The sequence below is a fragment of the Lemur catta genome, chromosome 25 (assembly GCF_020740605.2).
Source record: "Lemur catta isolate mLemCat1 chromosome 25, mLemCat1.pri, whole genome shotgun sequence".
Taxonomy (NCBI): Eukaryota; Metazoa; Chordata; class Mammalia; order Primates; family Lemuridae; genus Lemur; species Lemur catta.
Genome location: NC_059152.1, coordinates 6,613,177 through 6,635,922, shown reverse-complemented (window position 1 = coordinate 6,635,922; position 22,746 = coordinate 6,613,177). Strand labels below are relative to the sequence as shown.

The window sequence follows — 22,746 nt, the reverse complement described above, 5'->3', positions numbered from 1 at the left end:
GGAGCTTTGGTACAGTGGGACTGTATGAGTTTTTTTGTCAGTATTTTCCCATTCACCTTAGAATTTCCAGTTAGGATATGCGTTTATAGTCTACAGAAGCAAAACAGAATTTTCTAAAGTAAAAGTTTTCTAGGTAATGTGTAAGCCTGACTTTAAAAGGCACTGAGTTTTTATAGAAATAGAAGCTATAGCTCATCTCTCCATAATAAAGGACAATAGCATTTAAAGGCTGAACCAGAATTATTAGCTCTGTAAGAAGTTCGCTTTAAAAGAAAAAAATCTAAAAACAAAATGGAAAACAATTTCTTTGATACGATATAAATGACTCCGATTTGTGGGGAGTAACAGAATTCTTGGGGTGCAAATTTTCTCAAAAGCTTTTAACACAGATGAAGTAAAAGACTTAATTTCAAATTAATTTCTATTTCCTTGCCAGCTAACATATTTTCATCATCCCTCCCAGAAACTTGATGCTGACCCCTGACTCCACCGCCCGTTTCTCAAAGCCATCCTCTTCCTGCCACTGCCCGTCCTCCCATCTAAGCTGCCCCAGGAAGAACCCATCAAAAACTCTTCTCAACATGTCCCTGACTGGCTTGAAAGCCTTTCCAAGGCCCACCTGAAGCAATAGATGCTTATGAGCAGATACGGTCCCTGCCCTCAAAATTCTACAACGTAGGCTAGATCTGTCCTATCTGCAGTCTTTCTCCTCCTGCCGTGATGCCCCTCTCATTGCATACACTATGCATTTGGAACATTTTATAGTGCCCCAATAGAACATGCTAGTCACGCTAGTCCATTTCCACGCCTTTGTGTTCGTTCTTTTCCTTAACCAGGCTAACCTGACACCCTAGACTCAGCTTGGATGTCGTCTCCTCCAAGAACTCTCATCCTTCCTAGTTTTCCCACAGCACCCAGCAGAAGCCCTTGTCCTAGCAGTTACCAAACTGTCCTGCATTGATCTGCTTTTGTTGCACTCCCCAACTGGGCTTTAAAGCTCCTTGAGGACAGGGACTATCTCAGTTATTTCATAGCTCCAGAACTTTGTGCGGTTTGGGCTCAAAAAGTATTTAATTACACACGATTTGTTAAATTAGAGAAAATGATCCTCTAGGAAAGTGTAGCTGCATATATATTCCACATAAGACACATTTTAATAGTCATTTATCTATAAACATTTATTAAATACAATTTTTTAACTTTATGCTTTAAGAAATATCAAAACTTGTGAACATCCAACCAGGCTAAAATGAAAAGACGGGTAACAGGGTTAGGGACGGTGAACAGCTGCAATGCTCGTACACTGCTGGCAGGAGTGTAAACTGGCTGTATTTACTAATAACGCTAAACATACCCTGTGACCCAGCAACTGCACTCCTGGTACATACCCAACAGAAAGAGTAGAATGTTTTTTCTTTAGCAGCATTATTCTTGATAGCCCCAATTTGGAAATAATTCAAATGTCCATGAATAACAGAATGGCTGAAAAAATTCTGGTATATTTATGCAAATACTACAGAGCAATGAAAATGAATTTCTGCTACACAGAGCAACAAAGATACTGCTTTATGAAGTTCAAAAACAGGCTAAACTAATCTGTGGTGACAGACAGAGGTGAGGATAGTGGCGGCCGTTGGGGGTGGGAAGGGTGGCGGTTACTGACCGGGAACAGGCACCCACAACAATGCAAACCTTCTCTAACTTGATCTGGGCAGTACACAGGTGAACACTATGTAAAAGTTTGTCCACCTGTGTACCTACATTGCAACAAAGGAAAAACACTTGTGAACAACTAAGGTCTTGGGACTATGGCCAACATACTGAAAGTACAGCCATGAAACAAAAAGTAACCTGATAAAAGTACCTTTGTCCCTTCCCTGTAACATGGAAGAGAACACTTTAAAAAAAATACGCTTTCTTAAATGCAAAAAGGGTATCTCTTTTATTATAATGGTTTCAAACTTTGGCTTAAGGTTCATAGTACTGTTTCTAGATAATTTTCCACTGTTATATAACTAGGCAACTTTGTTATGTTCTAGATACCAGTTACTTAACACTGAGTTTTAACCACTCATTTTGCTAAATTTTGAGAAAACAGCTAAACTCTATAAAATCTGGCCTACAGAACTATAGTGGCTACTTGTTGCTAGTAATATTCCAAAAGAAATGTACTTACTTTACTGTCTTCCTTATCTAACCTAACATCTGCTGTCACTGTTTAGTAAAGATAAAACAGAAATAAAATTCTTTAAAATACAGAAAATGTATTTTCTGTTAAGATTTTGCAAAAAAACAAAAACGGAAAAACAAAGTTGGAGCACCCTAAGACACCTCATACTTTGTACTCTAGTGTTTTCGGCCAGTATGTCTGACACTATGAAGATTCAGTTCAGGGAATGAGTTTTAATATTATTAATAAAGAAATATTTAACTAAATACCTCACGGGATTCCTCATGAATATTTTTAGGAAAGTATGCAAATAAATAGATTAACAGATTTAAAAATCTTAAAGAGCAAGAAAGAACAAAAGTACTTAAAAATTATACATATATATGGGCAGAACAAACTGGGCTGCAGTCTACTAGGTAAGGCAAGAGTGAATGTAGCGCCCTGAGACATAAAATACTGTTAATTACAATCTTATATATGTATATATAAAACATTTTGTATTGGTTGTGTCACCTAGATTATAACATAAAAATCTTAGCATTAACCCAAAACTTCCTGAATGGCTGACACAGCCCATTAGTGAGGTAACACAGGTAGTGTATGAGACTCATTCATTTTTCAAAGACGTTTTCAGCTTTTGACTTCCATGTTATCACTTTCAAGGCACAGGTCCAAGTGCTCATTAATCTGAGATTCCAAAACTTCATTCTGACAAACCGGGCAATTAACCATTTTGCTCTGACTACATGAACTAGTGGAATTCTGAGTTGTGGTTACAGGACGTGAACTACACTTTGGATCATTCCCATCACTTTGTATTTGCTCTTTCTTGATAAAAAAATTGTCAAAAACAGTCTTGTCTTCTAGCCTGGGTCGTTTATTTGGGAATTTATCTTCAGACCCACTCACCTCCTGGGAGGCTGTCACAGATGTTGCTTCCATTGCTTTTAAAGAATTTCTTAGGGATATCTTAGAAGATGTGACCCTTCTTTGAGAACTGGAAGAAACTGAATTTTTAGTGATGTCACCAGCTGTTAAGCTTGTCGTTGGAGAAGATCCATTCACACTTCTGAAAGCCTTTTGGTTGGCAGCTGATACTCTAGGAAAATAGTTGCTTAAAACATTTTGGCAACTGGTATTAAGAACAGGGGAGACTAGATGAGAGGTTTTTTTACTTGAACCATTCTGTTCAAATTTCACCTCAGTTTTAGAATTAGGTCTTAGAGCATTTGCTGAATGGTCTTGACTTAAAAGATCTTGGGTTTTATTAATGGCATTTGAGCTGATCAATTTCCCAGATGATGGTAAATTACTTGTTTCTCCTAGAACGTACCCTTTCCCACTAAAAGGGATTAACAGCTGTGCCTCACCTCTCCTGGGTTTATCTGCAAAAGAAGCAAAGAAGATTTTTCCTTAACTCAAAATAAATACAGTAACAAATATCAAGTTAATGGATAATTTTCTCAAAATTAGGAAGTAATATTTTATTCTAACTTAGATCCACGCAATAATTACCTATTATTGGGAGAAGTGCAGTCTTCACAAGTGAGAGCTCTGGTATTGCCAACATAAAGAATAAAAAAATTCTCTCATATTGAGATAAAGAATCCTGTCGTGCCAAAGACCAGTAACAAAGTAACCTTTACCTTGAAAATTTCTTAGTTTCCTTTATATGTAATTCCAGACGGGAAAAATCTGCTGCCTCATTTTTTATCATTCCTCCAACTCACAAAAATGAGGATACGGTCTCTTCTACGTAAATTCTTCTGTGGCTCCTTGACTTACTGAACGTTTCAGATTTGGGAACTATATCCTATGTTCCTGGGTCCTACCACATCCAATCAACAACTTTCCAAGGGAAGAAGCATCAGCTTCAGCAACCTGGCTGCCACCTCAAGAGGTAGTAACTGAACTTCCTGGGAAAGGGATAAATCTTGAAGATGAAACACTGGCAAATATATGTCCTGTCCTTTTCCCATTCTTCTCCCGATGAAAGTACATTCACCAATAGCAGAAGTCGCTAAGATAGAATCCCACTGATAGGAAGGGGTATACTTACATTCTGGGCATTTTTACTTGAAATAGTGTTTCTATTTTGACAAACTTTTTGCCTTCTGTTTGCTAATAACTCAGTGAGTCAAGATAGGGAAAAGCACTTTACCTCAAATACTATCAGTGGAAACTATTCCTACTTTTACTCACTTCTACATAGAGCAAAGTATATTTTCCTTTCATTTCATGGACAATGGGATTTTTTCCCTCACGTCTACAATTGAAAAGTTCTGTGCTAGAAACAACCCTTAAGCTTATCTTAATACGAGTTCTCTAAAGGATAGTATTGTCTGGACGTTGTAGCTACGGTCACAGAAAGGTTAGAATATACATGAAGGTACCTTTATTCTCTACTGCTGACGCTGGGTGCTTTCCCGGTTTTGTCTTTCCTTTGCGGTTTTTTGAGTAGTTCTCTGGTTCCTTGATTTTTATATAGGTGCCTCCGCAGGTTTTCTTGTGCTCAGCCCACCAGTAGTCGCTAGCAGAGGGCGCCCTGTTGGTGGCGCGCTTGACGTAGCCGTAATACGGCTGCCTGTGCTGGCAGGGCCCGTTGCAGCGCCACCAGTGCCGCCGGTACTCGTCCACCTCGTCGTGGAAAGTGTGGTACACCTGGGTCGAGAGAGGGTTTTTAGCACCCAGCAAGCAAGTGAGTTTTAAGTAGCCCTTAAAAAAAATTCTTGAAACCTTCCCAGAGCTTTCTGAAAAGTTCTATTTTAAGAAAGACAGCAGCTGTGTTTAGTTTCTGTTCAAAAGTTCATTTTAATGGGAAAGAGGAGTTAATTTAATACTTCCTAAACCAGGGGTCCCCAATCTACGGTGAGCTGTATAATTATTTCATTATCTAATACAATGTAATAATAATAGAAATAAAGTGCACAATAAACGTATTGTGCTTGTATCATCCTAAAACCACCCCCCCCCCAAGTCTGTGGAAAAATTGTCTACCATGAAAACAGTCCCTGGTGCCAAAAAGGTTGGGGACCACTGTCCGACACTGTGTAAAAACAGAGGCATGTGAAATTAGAAGGCAAAAAAAAAAATTTTTTTAAATCCTCTATGAATGCTACAAGTTTCAAAAACCAAATTTTAAAAAGAGCAAAAATTGGAATGAAGATTTTATATAACACCGTAGTAAGAATCATTCCCACTGCTAAATTAAAATTTCCCCTATAAGTACCAATATCAACGGGTGCTGAAGGAGTCAACTGCCACACAAGCATCTCACCCAGTGAAGCCTCTAAGCCTGCTCTCTGCATTCTCGAAGCTCTTTGTTCCTGCCTCTATAATAAGCCTCCTCGGCTAACATTTTATCTGTTTTTCAGTGTTTCTTATACCAGATTGAAAAGTTCTCCAGGACTCAAATGTTTTCATTTTTTGTGTCCCTAGTGGCTAATATAGTGGCCTGGCACAGGGAAGGTATTGAGTAAGTATTTGCAGATTGAGTGGAGGAAAAGCATGATTCGTTGCACCAGATAAAATTCTCTGTAAACACACTTTTCAATCCTTAAGCAGGATGCTTTTATTTTTTCCCCACACTCTAGATAAACCTAAGAACCTAAGCAAAAAAATAGCTAAGAGGAAAGTTCTGACTGCAAAGATGGGCTGGCTGTCCCAGCACCGTGGCGCCGAGGACTGCAGAGCGCCATTGAAAAGCTGCTACTTCAAAATGACCACGCTCACTTTCCTGTTGCCGTCTTGGTGGACAGTCCCATTTGTATCAGAATAAGGCGCACCTGCACATCTGTATATGAGACTTTTTTTTTTTTTTTACCAAAGACATTTAACTTTCTAATAAATTCCCCTTGTGGGAAAGAATGCTAATGGTTTTACACTATCTCTCCACCATAAGCAACAAATTTCTATAACTTGGTAAGCATGCAGATAACACCCATTATTATATTAGATACAGAAGGGACGTAGTAGGGTTCTGGGGCAAAGGGTATACGAAACCCTGCCCTCTCTATCATGTTCAGGACTCTTCACTTAATTCATCAGCATAGCTAACCTCCTTTTGAAAGAAACACTTGGTAACTGACCTGGACTGAAAAATAATTCGTTAGCAAGAGAGACAGGGAACTGGATCTGTTTTGTGCCTAATTCCCATAATTCCTAAGCCTGGGAACGTGGCTTTTAACAATGTAGTCACTAAAATAAAATTGCTCTACAATGTGAAAGTAGCTACCCTGTGGAGTTGGTTACAACAGGATGTAACCTATAAAAGCAAGGGGTGTTCACTCTGTAAAACCTCTCCTAAATAAAAGCACACGGATATCCAAGATAAAAGAATAGATCCTCTTCCAACTGAACAATGGGAAGTATACCAGCATCCTGCTTAAAGTGTAAATTCCAGTGAAGAAACTAAGTGTACTTTATGCTAGCAACTCCATAATTCTCTGGGTCATCTGGATTTTATGTCTGATTTTTAAAAAATGCTAAACCAGGCACAAACAACTAATACTTAATTAGTGCTCAAACTGTGCTACAATGTTTTGCATGTGCTTTCTGCTTGAATCCTTCCTCCTCACAAGGATCCAACAGACAGGCATCGTTATTACGCCCACTTGCCCTGGGAGTAAAATGAGGTGTGGAAAAGTTAAGTACATCACAAGGTTAATCAGTGGAGCCAGGATTTGAAGCCAGGCAGTCTGCCACCTCCTGCTTATGAACCCCAGGCTTTGCCACCTTCTACAATACTATCTATGCATCAAAGACAACTTCTGATGAGGGCATGACATCTGAAACAGTAGCAGGACACAGGATGGAGGACACTATAATAAGGAAACGAAGTTAAGAGCTCACTGTAGGAGTCCAGCAGAGAGGCACAGCACGCGTGAATTAACTGCACAAAACTTTGACCTAGAAGAGGTCAGAGGCCTCGGGAACGTCACTGGCTCTGCTGTCATTCGACTGTGTGCTCCTAGACACGCCAAGGCCTCTTGTTTGCTGCTGAGAGTCCTCAGAGATAATACTTGTTTCCACCTAGTTCTCTATTTTTAATTAAATCTCAGGAGTTACTGATTAAATAACTAGTAAATATCATGAACGTGTGTGTCTTCATATACCGTAATATTGGCTCCAGTCAGGCGGTTGATGCGATGCATATGTTTACAAAACTCTGGACCATGCCCTTCCCGGTCTTTATCATTATTAGTGACAAACAAATAGGCATGTATCATTTCATGCAAGAGGGTCTGAAACAGAAAATAACCAAATTAATTTGTTATGGCATCTTTGAAAATAAAAATACATTCCGTTACTCTACTTGAGGTCTTTTTTGGATCACAAGCTTCTTTCAGAAACTGAGAAAAGTCATGAACTATTTTTATAGAAAAATTATATAGGCACACATTCATAAAACTTTGCACACAGGTTGAGCATCCCAAATCCAGAAATCCAAATCCGAAACTTTCCGAACACCAAGGTGACACCCAAAGGAAATGCTCATTGGAGGATTTATGTTCTTGATTTTTGGTTCAATTTCATTAAACATTAAACACATCTTGAAAATGGTATGTGGCACCATACCGAACATTTCTATTTTTACATCTCCACCATTTTCCACATTTAGGCTCCATTCAAAGGATCTATATGGCATGGACCCAACACACCTGTTTCCCATTACTGTTCTAGCCAGTCAAAAAAAACTACTGTAGTCCTGGACAGGCCACACAGTTTCTGACCTCATTTTTGTTCACATTATTCCCATTCCTTCTGCCAAGAGTAGCCCAACTGTCTCTACTTGTCAAGAGTCCATTCTGTCCTTTAGACTCACCTCTCTCCATTTTAATTATCAGTAGTAACAGTTATAAGGTGGTAGTGATGAGGCTGAGGGGTCAGGAGCATAGAGTCAGGAAAGTAGAGCCCAAAGCCCTAAGCCCAGGATCATACGCATGTGACCTAGGACAAATTACAACTTGTTCCTCCTCCCTAAAACGGGATGTCCTAATTTGCATGGCTGTGGTAAAGCATAATTAATGTAGTCCAAAATCTGGCACACAATAGGTGCTCAATAAAGAGTGAGCAGGCGTGGTGCTGGTAGCAGTAATAAAATCTGTATTTATAAAGCTTTTCTTGACCTTCTCAACCAGATAAAGTCTTTTCCTTTTCCTTATGGTTCAGTTAACTATACTCATGCATTGCTTAACAACAGGGATATGTTCTTAGAAATGCACTGTTAGGTGATTTCATCTTTAGCAAACATCGAGAGTGCACTTATACAAACCTAGATGGCATAATAGCCTGTCACACACCTAGGCTACATGGCCTGTTGCTCTTAGTCCACAAACCTGTACGGGTTGTTACTGTACTGGACGCTGTAGGCAAAACTGTAACACAATGGTAAGTATTTGTGCATCTAAACATACAGAAAAGGTACAGTAAAAATACAGTATTATAATCTTATGGGGCCATTCCTACATATGAGGTTCACTGTTGATCAGAACATCATTCTGTGGTATGACTACTTTAAATACAGACCAGAGGAAATACTCACTTGATTCCATTACCACTCATTTCCCATTCTTCTCCCACCAACTTAAAAAAAAAAATTTGTTCGTGTGTTTAATCATTTATGTAACACATATTCATTAAGCAACTATCATTCCAATTAGGGTTCCTTATAAGGCTCATTTGGTTAACCATATTCAATTATTTTTATGTACACTAATTTTTTCTGTTTATTCATTGAGTTTCTAAGAAGGTTCTGTTAACTTCTGTAGATTATTTCCTTTTGCTTTTGCTCATTTATGCCTTATAAAATTTAAAGCTCTGTCATTACTTTGAGGGTCATTATGTGTTGTTGCTTAATAGATTTCACTGTTATAAAATGTCCTACTTCTCTTCTAGTAAAACTTCTTTCCTTGAAGTCTTTAGACTGATACTAATACTGGTTGAGCACCTCTAATCTGAAAATCCAAAATCTGAAATGCTCCAAAATCCAAAACTTTTTAAACACCTACATTACACTCAAAGATCATGCTCCAAGGAAATGCTCACTGAAGCATTTAGGATTTTGAATACTTGGATTAGGGCTGCTCAACCACTAAGCCTAATGCAAATATTCCAAAACACAAAAAAATCCAAAATCCAAAACACTTCTGGTTCTAACCACTTCGAATACGGAATACCCAACCTGTATAGCCACAACAGCTTTCGGTTGTTAAGTGTTTAGATGATACACTTTTGTCCATCCTTTTAAATTTAAATTATGTGTGTCTCTACTGTAAGCATGTCTCTTTTAATCTAGTATGCATTCCATGTCTTTAATGGAGTATTTAGACCACTTACATTTAATTACTGATATTGTATTTATGCCTTTATGTCATCTGGCCTTGGTTCCTTCTTTTTCAATTATCAAGTATTTCTATTGTACCATTTTACATTTAGTAGTAATTTTTTTTAAACTGTGGTAAAAAACACATTAACATAAAATTTACCACCTTAACCATTTTTCTGTGTATAGTTCAGTAGTGTCGAGTATTAATGTATTCACATTGTTGTAAAACCCATTACCTTTTATTATCCTTAAAAACAGCATCCTTCATATTTTCAAGCATGTTTTAACATATTTCCCACCCCATGCAGAGAATCTCTACCAACCCATGCTCTTTTGTGCAGATTTTTTTCAAGTGATATAATTGGGGCAGGACAAGCCACACTTGGGGAATTATAGGCATCTACTAAATCCAATTTAAGGTAAACTGGGAGTTCCCACTTCTATTTTGCCAGCAGGAATGACCACCAGCTGTAGATAATGCATTACGCCCTCAGGCTGCTTTGTGCTGCCAGCTCAGCTTGGTGTCCTGGGAGGACAGCAGTGTGGCAGCATAACAGAGAGAATTTAAATTTGCGTGTCTCAACAGGAACACTCGAATTCTAAGTTTTTCTCTCCTCTAAATGTATACAACTTAAGCCAGTTACTTAAGCTCTCTGAACCTTAATTTCCTCATTCATAAAATGAAAATAGGCCGGTGCAGTAGGTCACACCTGTAATCCTAGCACTTTGGGAGGCCAAGGTGGGAGCCTCGCTTGAGGCCAGGAGTTCAAGACCAGACTAAGGAACACAGCGAGACTCTGGCTCTACAAAAATAGAAAATAGCTGGGCTTGATGGCATGTGCCTGTAGTTCCAGCTACTAGGGAGGCTGAGGCAGGAGGATCTGGAGTGGGGAACCTGTGGCCTTTTAGGTCCTTAAGTGTGGCCTTTTGACTGAATTCAAATTTTACAGAACAAATCTTTTTATTAAAAGGGGTGCAGCAGACAAGACAAAGATGAAGCTTTTCTTGCCTCCTTTGGTGCTTAAAAAAGAACAATCTTGAAATCAGCAGGCTGCAGTTTCCCTACCCCTGGCAAGTGTTTGCAATGAGCTACGATGCTGCCACAACACTCTACCAGGGCAATAGAATGACACCCCATCTCAAAAAAATGAAAATAAAGACACACATTGAACATAAACCCAGCTATTGTAAAGATCAAAAGAGATAACAGACCTGTAACCATGAAGCACTATCAAAACACAGGATTTTCATTATTATTTGCCCCGCAGTTCAAGTTTCCACTGAAGGCAAAGTGATTTTTATTTTTAAACATACAGGCTAATTCACAGCAGTCAAAACCAATGATAAGCATTAGTAAACTACTGAGCTAAGAAGCAGGTTTATGCAAAGAATACCTCTACAAGATCCTTTCTCGGTCTCAACTTTAAAAGGGGTTCACTGAGACGGATGGAACACATTCCGCCTTGCCCTTCATAGCTGCATATGCCGGCACACCTGGAAAACAGCCACCACAAAAATGTGTTACATTTACCAAATACATACAAACGGGAAATAGGGACGGAAGAGCAAATCCTTATACATTCTCGCGCACTTTTACACTAAGAGACCTCCAGTGGCGGATTGCTTTCGGAAACTTGTTACTTTCAAGTGAGGTGAGAGTCAAAGAAAATCCTTTTTTCTCCTTAAACCCCTTACCAGTCCAACCATAGCGGTGTGAGCCACACAGCTTTCTTAGCTGTTCGGGTGGGAAAGAAACAGGGTAAGTGAGAAATACACCGAGAGAGGAGCTGCCAGACCCAAAACCAGACCCTGTCATTTAACGGCTTCCGACCCCCCCCCACCCCCCGGGAACCGTCGGGCGAGAAGGAGAAACCCGGGAGCTGCGGAGGAGCTGCCAGTCCCGCCTCCTCCCCAGAGGCTCGGAACTCACAGGGTCATTCGCACGCTCCACTTCACCTCCACCGCCTCCAGCTGGCCCCAGAAGAACTGGTCGTTAAACTGCATAAACAGGGCCTGCAAATCCGGGGTGGGGTCCACCAACTCCCAGGACGCGTCCACCAGCGACAGGGGCTCCTGGGACCCATCGCGCTCCGCGACCTGCAAGTTCCACTCCTCCTGAAGCCGCAGGGCCAAAACCAGGTCCTCGTCCATCGCTGCCAGGGTCCCGGGCGCGGTCTCGGCGTTGGGCTGGCCCCGGGTCAGGCCGCGACCCCACGCAACGAAGGCGCCGAGGGCCGGTCCGACTCCTAGGAGATACCGGCTTCCGAGTGGCTCTCGGGTCGGCCCGCCAATCTCGCGAGAGCTCAAGGAAAACTGGTTGGAGAATGAAAACGAGTACTGAGGTTCCCCTAAACGCCGAAGCCGAGATTTGGGGACTTAAGAAAAGCAAGTGTTGATGACGCCTCCTGGCGGGCGGAGAACCAGGGTTCCCGAGACCGGGCCTAGGAAGCTTCCGGGAAGCTAGTTACCGCCTTCACCCCTCGCCGGTAACTTCAAACCCCGGCTACACGCTCAGCCCATGCGCAGTACCTACACCTCTCTGGCTCGCCCGTCACTCACTTCCGCGGTGGCGCCTCCTGAGCAAGCGCCGTAAGCCCCCGGGGTTCTTGCGCAGGCGCACTGTGACGCTCGGCCCCTTGCGCAGGCGCACTGTCACGCTCGGCCCCTTGCGCAGGCGCAGTGCTTGCAGTTCAGAACCGGGAGCAGGCGTACTAGTCTCGCTCCCATCCTACTTCCTCAGTCCGGAGCTCGGCGGGGCTTGGGTGGGTCTCCGCAGCGGCGGTGAGTGACAGTGACTTGGTGAGACCCGGACGGCAATGGTGATGGCGATGTCAGACAGTGGGGCGAGCCGCCTGCGGCGGCAGCTGGAGTCGGGCGGCTTCGAGGCGCGGCTGTACGTGAAGCAGCTCTCGCAGCAGTCGGACGGGGACCGGGACCTGCAGGAGCACCGGCAGCGCATCCAGGCGCTGGCGGAGGAGACGGCGCAGAACCTGAAGCGCAACGTCTACCAGAACTACCGGCAGTTCATAGAGACGGCCCGCGAGATCTCCTACCTGGAGAGCGAGATGTACCAGCTCAGCCATCTGCTGACGGAGCAGAAGAGCAGCCTGGAGAGCATCCCGCTTACCCTGCTGCCCGCCGCCGCCGCCGCCGCCGCCGGGGCCGCCGCCGCCGCCGGAGGGGAGGAGGGGGGTGGCGGTGCCGGCGGCCGAGACCCCCTCCGAGGCCAGACTGGCTTCTTTCCCACCCCTGGGGGCGCCTCCCGCGACAGTTCCGGTCCGGGCGAGGAGGGCAAGCAGCGCACTCTCACCACCCTGCTTGAGAAGGTGGAAGGCTGCAGGGACCTGCTGGAGACGCCGGGACAATACCTGGTGTACAACGGGGACCTGGTGGAGTACGAGGCGGACCACATGGCCCAGCTGCAGCGGGTGCACGGCTTTCTCATGAACGACTGTTTGTTGGTGGCTACCTGGCTGCCGCAGAGGCGGGGGATGTATCGCTACGACGCTCTCTATCCCCTCGACGGTTTGGCCGTAGTCAATGTCAAGGACAACCCGCCCATGAAGGACATGTTCAAACTGCTCATGTTCCCCGAGAGCCGAATTTTTCAGGCAGAAAATGCCAAAATCAAACGAGAGTGGCTGGAAGTGCTAGAGGAGACCAAGAGAGCCCTCAGTGAAAAAAGACGAAGGGAGCAGGAGGAGGCAGCGGCCCCTCGAGGGCCGCCCCAAGTGGCTTCCAAGGCCAGTAACCCGTTTGAGGATGAGGAAGAAGAAGAACCAGCTGTTCCTGAGGTCGAGGAAGAGAGGGTGGACCTCTCAATGGAATGGATCCAAGAGTTACCTGAGGACCTGGACGTCTGTATTGCCCAGAGGGACTTTGAAGGGGCTGTTGACCTGCTGGATAAATTGAACCATTACCTGGAGGATAAGCCCAGTCCACCTCCTGTAAAAGAGCTTAGGGCCAAAGTGGATGAGCGTGTTCGACAGCTCACTGAGGTGCTAGTGTTCGAACTCTCCCCAGATCGTTCGCTGAGAGGTGGTCCCAAGGCTACTCGCAGGGCGGTTTCTCAACTAATCCGGCTCGGCCAGTGCACGAAAGCCTGTGAGTTGTTTTTGAGAAACAGGGCAGCCGCTGTGCATACTGCAATACGTCAGCTTCGCATTGAAGGTGCCACTTTACTGTATATTCATAAACTCTGCCATGTCTTCTTTACCAGCCTTCTTGAAACTGCAAGAGAATTCGAGATAGATTTTGCAGGCACTGACAGCGGCTGCTACTCTGCCTTTGTGGTCTGGGCGAGATCAGCCATGGGCATGTTCGTGGATGCTTTTAGCAAGCAGGTGTTTGACAGCAAGGAGAGCCTTTCTACAGCAGCCGAGTGCGTGAAAGTGGCTAAGGAGCACTGCCAGCAGCTGGGTGACATCGGGCTGGACCTCACCTTCATCATCCATGCCCTTCTGGTGAAAGACATCCAAGGGGCCTTGCACAGTTACAAAGAAATCATCATTGAAGCCACTAAACATCGCAACTCCGAAGAGATGTGGAGGAGGATGAACTTGATGACTCCGGAAGCGCTGGGTAAGCTCAAAGAAGAGATGAAAAGTTGCGGGGTAAGTAACTTTGAGCAGTACACAGGGGATGACTGCTGGGTGAACCTAAGTTACACAGTGGTTGCTTTCACCAAACAGACCATGGGCTTCTTGGAAGAGGCACTGAAGCTGTATTTCCCAGAGCTGCACATGGTACTGTTGGAGAGCCTGGTGGAAATCATTTTGGTTGCGGTTCAGCACGTGGATTATAGTCTTCGGTGTGAGCAGGATCCGGAGAAGAAGGCTTTTATTAGACAGAATGCATCCTTTCTATATGAAACAGTCCTCCCTGTGGTGGAGAAAAGGTTCGAAGAAGGTGTGGGGAAACCTGCAAAGCAACTCCAGGACCTGAGGAATGCGTCTAGACTTATCCGTGTGAATCCCGAAAGTACAACGTCAGTGGTCTGATTGTTTGCGTCTGTTTATATGTGTACATATATATTGCTTATATATTATTTATATTTATATTAAGTTGCATTAGCATATTCTTTATAGTCTCAAACACAGCTTAAAAAGTGCCCTCTTAGAAATGCAAAATCAAAGACAAAAAATTTTAAAATTAAGCCCAAATAACAAAAATATTGGAATTATTAAAAGCTGTAGTATGCTATCCTTTTAAATTATACTAATTCTCTACTGAATGTATGCTCACGCTATAGTATTTCAGTTTTATCCTTTGAGTCAAAATACATTTTCTCACAGTATATATTATGTGACACAGAGTCACAATATTTATAAATATATAGTTGAGTATGTTGTGGAAAGTTTCCCAGTTCACTAAAATGTTAGGTTTCTTAAAGTGCCATATAAAACACCCTGCTTCATATACTTTCCCCCTCCTTAAAATGTAATTGAACAATTTGGGGCAAAGAAAGGAGTTGGGAACATTGGTTTTAGGGTAAATTTTTGTCAGAAGAATTCTTTCTTGAAACTAGCTAGTGTATGGACTCAGATGCTTCGATCTTTATGGAATACAAGAGGAAGCTTTCAGAAAATATAATTCGGCAAATATTTCCAACATAATTTGAATGACTAATTTTTAGTTGCTAATTAGCAGCTTCATAATATTTGATTTGGGAGCATTTACTTGAAAATCTTAAGTACTGTGACCAATTTTTTTTCAACATATTCTAGAACTGTGGGAGTTTCCAGCTGGAATTTGTGTTGTTGTATTTTAAAAAACAAAGATAACAATAAAAAACAATCCAGTGAGGAACCTGGCTGCAGCTGCCAAGTTTTAGCTCCCCTCTCACGGCCCCCCAGCCCCCTCCAGTGTAGGCTGTATAGTGGCTCAGGCTTCATCAAATGGAAAAAAGGTTTGCATTCAAGTAGTTATTTTGATTTCAGGGTCTGGGTGGATGGGAAATTAGAAAAAATCATATGTACCTAGTGTTCTCAAGTAAGACGACTCTGAGGAGAGATTTGTTTTTTTTGTAACAAAGTGAAGAACAGAGGTGGGACAATGTGCCCAAAGCAGAAGGAAGACAGAACCTTCTCTGACTCCTAGAATGCTCTATGCTGCATTTTTCTTGTTTAATTTTTAAAAGTGAATATAATACTTCAGATTGTGTAGTAAAACAAAAATAGCTAAAGAAATGTGAGCTTCCTAAGGTTCCTAAACTATTGCTTCTATTGTATATTTATTATATAACATTCCTCGTACTTTGAGAGAAATTGTGCTTGCTAAGATACATTTTTTTCCCTAGCTTCTAGTTGTGATTCTTGTTCATAAGTGCCATAGTTGATGCCAGTGATTTCAAAAGGTCATTTCTTTTACCTGAATAAAAATGGTGACAGTAAGACTAAAAATTATGTGAAACCGAAAATAAATTCCAAATAGTAGCTCAGGGTTGTAAAACTCTTTGAATTACTCGTGTGCCAGACCAGCCCTTTTGTTTTCTTTTTAGCTATGCATATTTAAAAGGTTGCAAATTATCAGTTACAGATTGCCTTTGACTAATTATTTTCACATAACTTTAGGATTTTCTAGATGACCGTAACTGGATATCTCAGCTGAGCAAAGGCGGTTAAAACTTGTCTTTTTTAAGATTACTGGAAACTTGAATTTGATAAAAATTTTGCGATTATTATGATTATTTTGTGCCATTTACAGGTTCCAATATTGTGTTGTGTACAACACGTATTGTGTAAATATATGATGCTGGATCCATGAAATGATACTTCTGAAATCAAAATTTCTCTTAAGGCATGAAGTTGTAAAAACTTCAATGTGTATACTCAGATATTTAAACGGTTGCTTCTTCATGGAACTGTCTGCTTTGTAAACTGGAAGTACAGAATTTTGTTTCGTTAAAATTTGTGTGTTCCTGCACAGTTGTAGCTGAAAGAAGTATGGTTTTGGTGCATCAATTACTGTGGGAAGTTGATTAAAGACCATCAGTGTTGTAATGTCTTTGTGCCTAGGCAAAACAATTATGTTGCATTCCTCAAAGTGGAGTGAGAGCTCTTCTAATTTTTTGGTTTCTGTTAGACTCCAAAACAAGTCCTAAAAATTGAATGCAGTTAGAGATTGTCCAGAAATATAGTACATACAGAAATATACCACGCAAGCGTTGATTATCTTTCCTTGTTTGCTTCAAGCATAACACTGTCACTGGAGCTTGGAATTACAGACTTGATTGAATTAATTGCTGTTGGGGAAAACAGTCACTCCGTGGAATTAAATCTCTTTTTGATTAAAGCCTTATTTCATTTAAGTGCTAAAAACTCACTTATTTTTGTTTAAATACTACCTATAGTTTAATTATTGGCACTTGTATTTTACAACTTGATATCTTACCTAGGATTGGGAATTTGGGACTTGACATGCAGTATAAAATCAGCATATGTACATTTTGTTTATTGATAATGCTGTGTTATGAGGGAATCTGAAATGTTTTGTAAAAATAAAGCTTAAAAACTTACACTGGATAAAATTGATTGATATTACAATGTTTTACCTATTTCTCTTCTTTAATCAGTATTTATTCCTATATCCTTGTTACTGAAATATTCTTTGAAGAGCCTAGTTTATTTTTATTCATGTTCTTGTTTCCTCCCAGCCAGAGCACCCTAGCATTGAATTGACTCCCATACGAGGTGGGAGGATCACTTGAGGTCGGGAGTTCGAGACCAGCCAGAGTAAGAGCCCTCCTGCCTTGGCCTCCCAAAGTATTAGGATTACAGGCATGAGCCACTGTGTCCAGTCTGGATGCAGTTTTTAAAAAAGTATTTTTGATCCGCATTTGGTTGAATCCACGAATGCAGAACGCATGGAACTGTATTCTCACATGTTTATTATTCAACTTGTATTTTGAATCATTTTATGACAGTCTCTTATCCCCCTAGAGAGTTAGCATTTTGATTGAAATCATATTGAGTGTACAGATTAACTTGGGGAGAATTGACACCTTTATAATTTTGAATCCATTTGTGCAAGTGTTGTCTTACATTTCAGTAACATTTTCAAATTTTCTTCAGGTCTCTCACATTTTGTTTTGATTACAAACACACACCACAAAAATTTTCGTATTACATTACCATTCTTGCAGATAACCTGAATTTATACTCATCAATTCATTATACCCATCAACTTCAGAATTATGGTAGTTTTAAAATCCCCAAGAAATATGGCAGGAGTTGAGTTAGAGAGTCAGGTGCTAATGTTCCAGGAATCAGAACCCCTCACTCTACAGATCTCTGCAGAGCTGCGGGCTCACCGTTTAAAGAAACAGGTGAATTCTCCTTAGAATTACAGATCAGCTTTTAGATCTATTTTCTCAGCTTTGTGTGGATATGTGTATGCAGACACACAAATAAGAATATAGAAAAATATAAATACTGGTTTGGTTATCTTGGTGATAGAATTACACGTGGTTTTTATTCTCTTCTTTATGCTTTCTGAATTTCTGAAATTGTCTAAAATAAACCCTATGCAATTATAAAAAAGTTAATTTGTTTTTAGCCTACTACCTATATAACATAGCACATTTTTATAGCAAATATTACGACAGCCTGTGAAAGACGAGTGTATTAATATATTACAAACAGATTAATTTTATCAGTCCTAGCTAACAATTCTAAAATAGGAAGATAATATTTATTTTTCTATTTATAAATTAAGGGTTTATTATATTTAGTAAGCTCACATACTAAAAGTAAATACTTCTCTAGGTTTTTAATCTATCAAGTCCATTTGATGAATATCTTGCTTATTTTCTTTACAGCATAAATACTGGACATATATATATATAATATATTTAATAACAATAATAATAGCCATTCACTCATACAGTAGAATCAAGAAAAGAATTAACTTTCACATCGAAGTTTCTGGCCTCTGAGAAGCCACTAACTCATGGAACTTCCCTAATTTCAATTATTTAAACAAAAGAGAGAAAGCAAACTACTACATAAAGTGAACTGAGTTCACTTAGCTTGCTATAAAAAGTGAGCTAAGTTCATTCATTCAATGGAATGTAACAATGACGAAATCCAGAAGCAAAGTGTATAGTAGTTTTCTTCTTTCATGGAGGTGCAAATTTTAAACCAAAAGACAGAGAGCATCATACATTAAAAGCTTAAATATTTATTTAACATATCCGTCCCCAACCTTCCCAATCATTTCTTATAAAGTTTTTTACAGCTTGTATGAATTGTCAGCTGCCTCTAGAACTTATATTTTTTTAGAAAGAGATAGAGTTTATGAAATAATTTGTATATTAAAAAATTTATAAGTAATAAGATTAAAAGGGAAGTAAAACAGTCCCTCTAGTCAGGACAAGAGAAACATAAGGGTACATCTTTGGAAAAAAAAATCTTTGTTTGTTTTCTCTAACAAGAATCATCCTCTTTGGTAAGATGAAGATTACTAGCAGAAAAAAAGCAGTAGTTATTTCTTGTTTAGACTGTGAGACAGCATCCTAGGACTATCAATGGTCACAAATGCAAGGAATTACAGCATAAATGTTGGAATTATTTATTATGTCAGTATCAGACATAATCCACAAATACAGCTCCGTGGCTAAGAACACTGGCCTTACAGGAAGGCTGTCTGAGTTCAGATCCTGCCTGGGTGCTTAATTAGGGGACCCTTTGCAAGCTGCATTGCTTACGAATTATTTAGCTTCACAAAACTTCAGTTCTGTGGTAGGACTGACAGAATGAACGCGATAAAGGTGCACCACGCTGCTTGGAACATTGATCAGTCATCCCTCCAATGAAGGTGCACATATTCCTTGTGATAAGTTTAGTATGGTTTTCATGACAAATATCCTGATTTTTACTGATTGAGCTACATCAAGAAATTTTTGTCTTCAGCAAATGTACTTAGCAACACCAATTTGGAATAATTCTGTATATAAATAATGGTATGACTAAAGATGGAGTGAAAAGAACATGGTCTTTGAACTTGAACAGTCTCGTGGTCTTGAATCCTGGCCCTGCCACTTGGCAGTGAGATGCCTCAGCCAAGTAGCAATTCCTTTGAGTTTGTTTCCTGATCTCTAAAATAAGCATAACGCCTATTTTCCAGGGTTAGTGTGAGGATTAAATGAGTTTATGTGTGTAAAGTGCCTGGTGCAAGCTAAATACCTCATGAAGGAGAACGGCCATTAGATTAAAGTAATACAAGGCCGGGTGCAGTGGCTCACGCCAGTAATCCCAGTGCTTTGGCAGGCCAAGGTGAGAGAACTGTTTCAGGACAGGAGTTCGAGACCAGCCTGGACAACTAAAAAGTTGGAACTTAGGACAGAGTGGAACTTAGGACAGTGGCCAAAATACAGCACGTGAACTGGCTGCCTGCTGTGGAGCTGTGAGTGAGCTGCTTAGAGAAACAGAAATATTATCTTTTCAAAAAATGTGTTTGGTGAAAATGGGGACCCAGTGGCCACTGAGGCTTAACATTCATCTCATAACCGACATCATCCACAGCGTAGTGTGGGGGTGGTTTAGGGTGGAGGGACACACTGTCAAACATGGCCGAACAGTCCTCCTTCCTTCACTCTGACACGAACGCTCGGGGCGCACAATGACACGAGTTCCACCCTCAACTCAGGCAGGTCCAGCAGCTGAACTGCAGAGACCTGGGCCACGGGGCATCTCCCAGGTGTCAGGCTCACCAGACCTGGGTGAGGAGGTGGCTCGGGGGTCCCTCTCCCCTGCCTGCCTGTCCCTCTCAGCTCAGCCTCACCTGCTGTGTCCCTAAACCACATTGCACGTGGGCACCATGGAGCCCCACCACCCCAGAGTCATGACCTTGACCTTCCCATGTTCGGTCAGTGGACCACAACCACAGCTCAACGGTTTCGGGTCAACACACACACAGATCCACGGAACAAGGTTCCATAAAGGTGCTCTGGATCCCTGTCCTGTGCAGTATGTGAATGAAATGACCAAAAATGTAAAACCTGCCATGAGGTTGACAAGTATTCTCAACATAGATGGTCATGTCGTGTATTCAAGGGCCTGAACATGAACTAGTTGAATCACTGTGACGGCTGGGAAAGGGAACATGAGGGAGTAGAAAGAAATCCATTAGCAGCAAGTATGAAGTTTAATGTTCAGTGACACGAAATAACAACCCAAACCAGCCCACACAGGGGAGGACGTAGGTGGTGGGAGGTCACACGCGACTCAGGGACAAGGAGAGACACAGCCCCCTGTGAGGGGACTGAAGCCAACGTAACCCTGGAATGCAACAGGGACATTCAGACACGACAGAAACCATATGGAAAAACTAAGCATTTGTTCACTTAGTGTTAGAAACTGCCTTTTGTTCTATCCTTTCTAATGGATTTGGAGGGACGGGAGAAGATACAGAGAAGAAAGTTATGAGAGATTTACATTTTTACGTTGCAAAAGTTTGATATTATTTAATTTAGGAAAAGTCCTAAGATCTGTTTTGATGGTAAAGAAATGGTGGGGTGACCACTTCACAACCATGAAGGAAATAAAACTCGTGGGGAAACTGTTCCTGCCTAGATATTTCCATACAGACACAGCAATGGACAAGAGGAAACGTGCTTAGATTTACTGAGAAATGAAGGGGTCTGTGGCGTGAGCACGTGTCTACACCACTCTGGAGCATGGCTGCCCAGGGGGTGTCCTATCAGTGGTGTCCCCTTTAGGCCAGACCACCTGGCTGGTGCATCGGCATGGCCCAGTCACCTGGGGGGCAGGGCTCCTGACATTCCGTGCACCCGCACAGAATTCTGCTGTGATGACCGAAGACCGTTACGTGGCTCGCTGAGCTCCCCACTTGCTCACTTTCTTTGGACTCTGAGCTGTAGTCGGTGACTTCAGCTCTGAGCTCCGGTATCCTGAGCCTGATTCACTGCAAAGCGAAGGACTGTCAAGCGCTGTAGGGTGTGGATCACGTTTTTCCGACAATAAGTGAAGAAGTCCAGTGTTGGTCTCCCTCAGTCCCGATGAAACCTGTTGGATTTCATTTGTTCTTCACCCACCATGTGTTTGGGTTTCTTCCCCCCAGTCCCTGGCTGTGCCTCTCCTGCCACATGGGCCAGCATGGCAGGGTCCCTCTGCTCCCAGTCCAGGCAGAGGGTGGAGATGGACATCAGGGAAAATACCAGGGAACTGCGCTTCCAGCTGGCCGAGGCTAAACAGCAGATTCTGGACCTCAGGGAGAAACTGAGCATTTCAGAATTGACTGCTTTCTCCCTGGCCAACCAGCTCCAGAAATACAGTAAGTGCTGTAGGTTCCCCGTGCTGAGTGACGAACGGTTGTGTGTTCCCTCTGAGAAAATAAAGTCTCTAGACTTGGTGCTTCTCTTCCCTTTATCAAAATAAATTCCATCCTGACTATATTCCTAGGAAGGGAAAAAGGGGTATTTTAACCTTATTTTTCTGAGGATGGAGAAACTGAGGCACACAGAGTTTGGCCACGATTCCAGGTGAGGAGTAGGGTGGGGCATGGGGTAAAATGTCAGTTATTTATTCCTGCAGCTGCCAAGGAAGTGCCTGTGATTTGGGCACAAGCTGTATCGGTTTGTCTTAGGAGCCTGTGTACCATACCAAATCCCACAGTCATATAACGTCACTGGGGTTGTAACATCTGGGACTGATGAGCTTCCATTCAATTCAGGCTTGTGTTGAGGCCCAACAGGAAGCACTGAGCTGCCCCCTGGGGAAGGTGGTGGGACACAGCCCCTGCTTCAGAGAAGCTTCCAGAGGAGTGCGCTTCTAACGGCAGTTGGGACATTCCTTAGTGACCCCGTTCAGGGGGCCGACCCCGGTGGGAGAGAAGTTCTGCTTCCTGGGACACCAGTTCTACTTTGAGTCCAAGAAAGTCATTTGAAACTTAGCTGGAAGGTAGATGGTGCTTCTGGTTATGTCAGGGACACTTTCCCACCCCTGTGTGTCCCCTGAGCTGGGGAACCTTCAGGGACACAGGACAGCCAGCAGGTGCAGGTGGACCGTGACGGTCTGAGCTAGGAGACGTTGGCCCACGTGTGAACAAGGGACGAGGAGGACAGCAGCAGCCCCTGTGACAAGCAAACCAGTGTATGGGATGGGCCCCTCCCCCACCCCAGTGCGCCTGGGCACAGCCAGCCATTGTCCTGCTCAGGAAGAGAAGCCCGAGCGACTGAGGGGTCCTGGGAGCAGGGCACGTGCACAGCAGCAGGATTGGAAGGAATCTC

General features: G+C 42.3%; 2 protein-coding genes across 2 annotated transcripts; one reads left to right on the top strand and one right to left on the bottom strand.

Moving 5' to 3' along the window:
- Positions 1–1,151: 1,151 nt before the first annotated feature.
- On the bottom strand, positions 1,152–12,046 carry SPRTN (SprT-like N-terminal domain). Its single transcript, XM_045537000.1, has 5 exons — positions 11,428–12,046; positions 10,892–10,991; positions 7,285–7,413; positions 4,564–4,831; positions 1,152–3,555 (listed from the first exon to the last, which is right to left on the bottom strand). The coding sequence occupies exons 1-5, from the start codon at positions 11,646–11,648 to the stop codon at positions 2,801–2,803; spliced, it is 1,473 nt and encodes a 490-aa protein (XP_045392956.1). The 5' UTR covers positions 11,649–12,046; the 3' UTR covers positions 1,152–2,800.
- A 150-nt stretch (positions 12,047–12,196) lies between these two features.
- On the top strand, positions 12,197–17,013 carry EXOC8 (exocyst complex component 8). The gene has a single exon (XM_045536999.1). It carries the CDS (start codon positions 12,314–12,316, stop codon positions 14,495–14,497), a length of 2,184 nt encoding a protein of 727 aa, XP_045392955.1. The 5' UTR covers positions 12,197–12,313; the 3' UTR covers positions 14,498–17,013.
- The last annotated feature ends 5,733 nt before the right edge of the window (positions 17,014–22,746 follow it).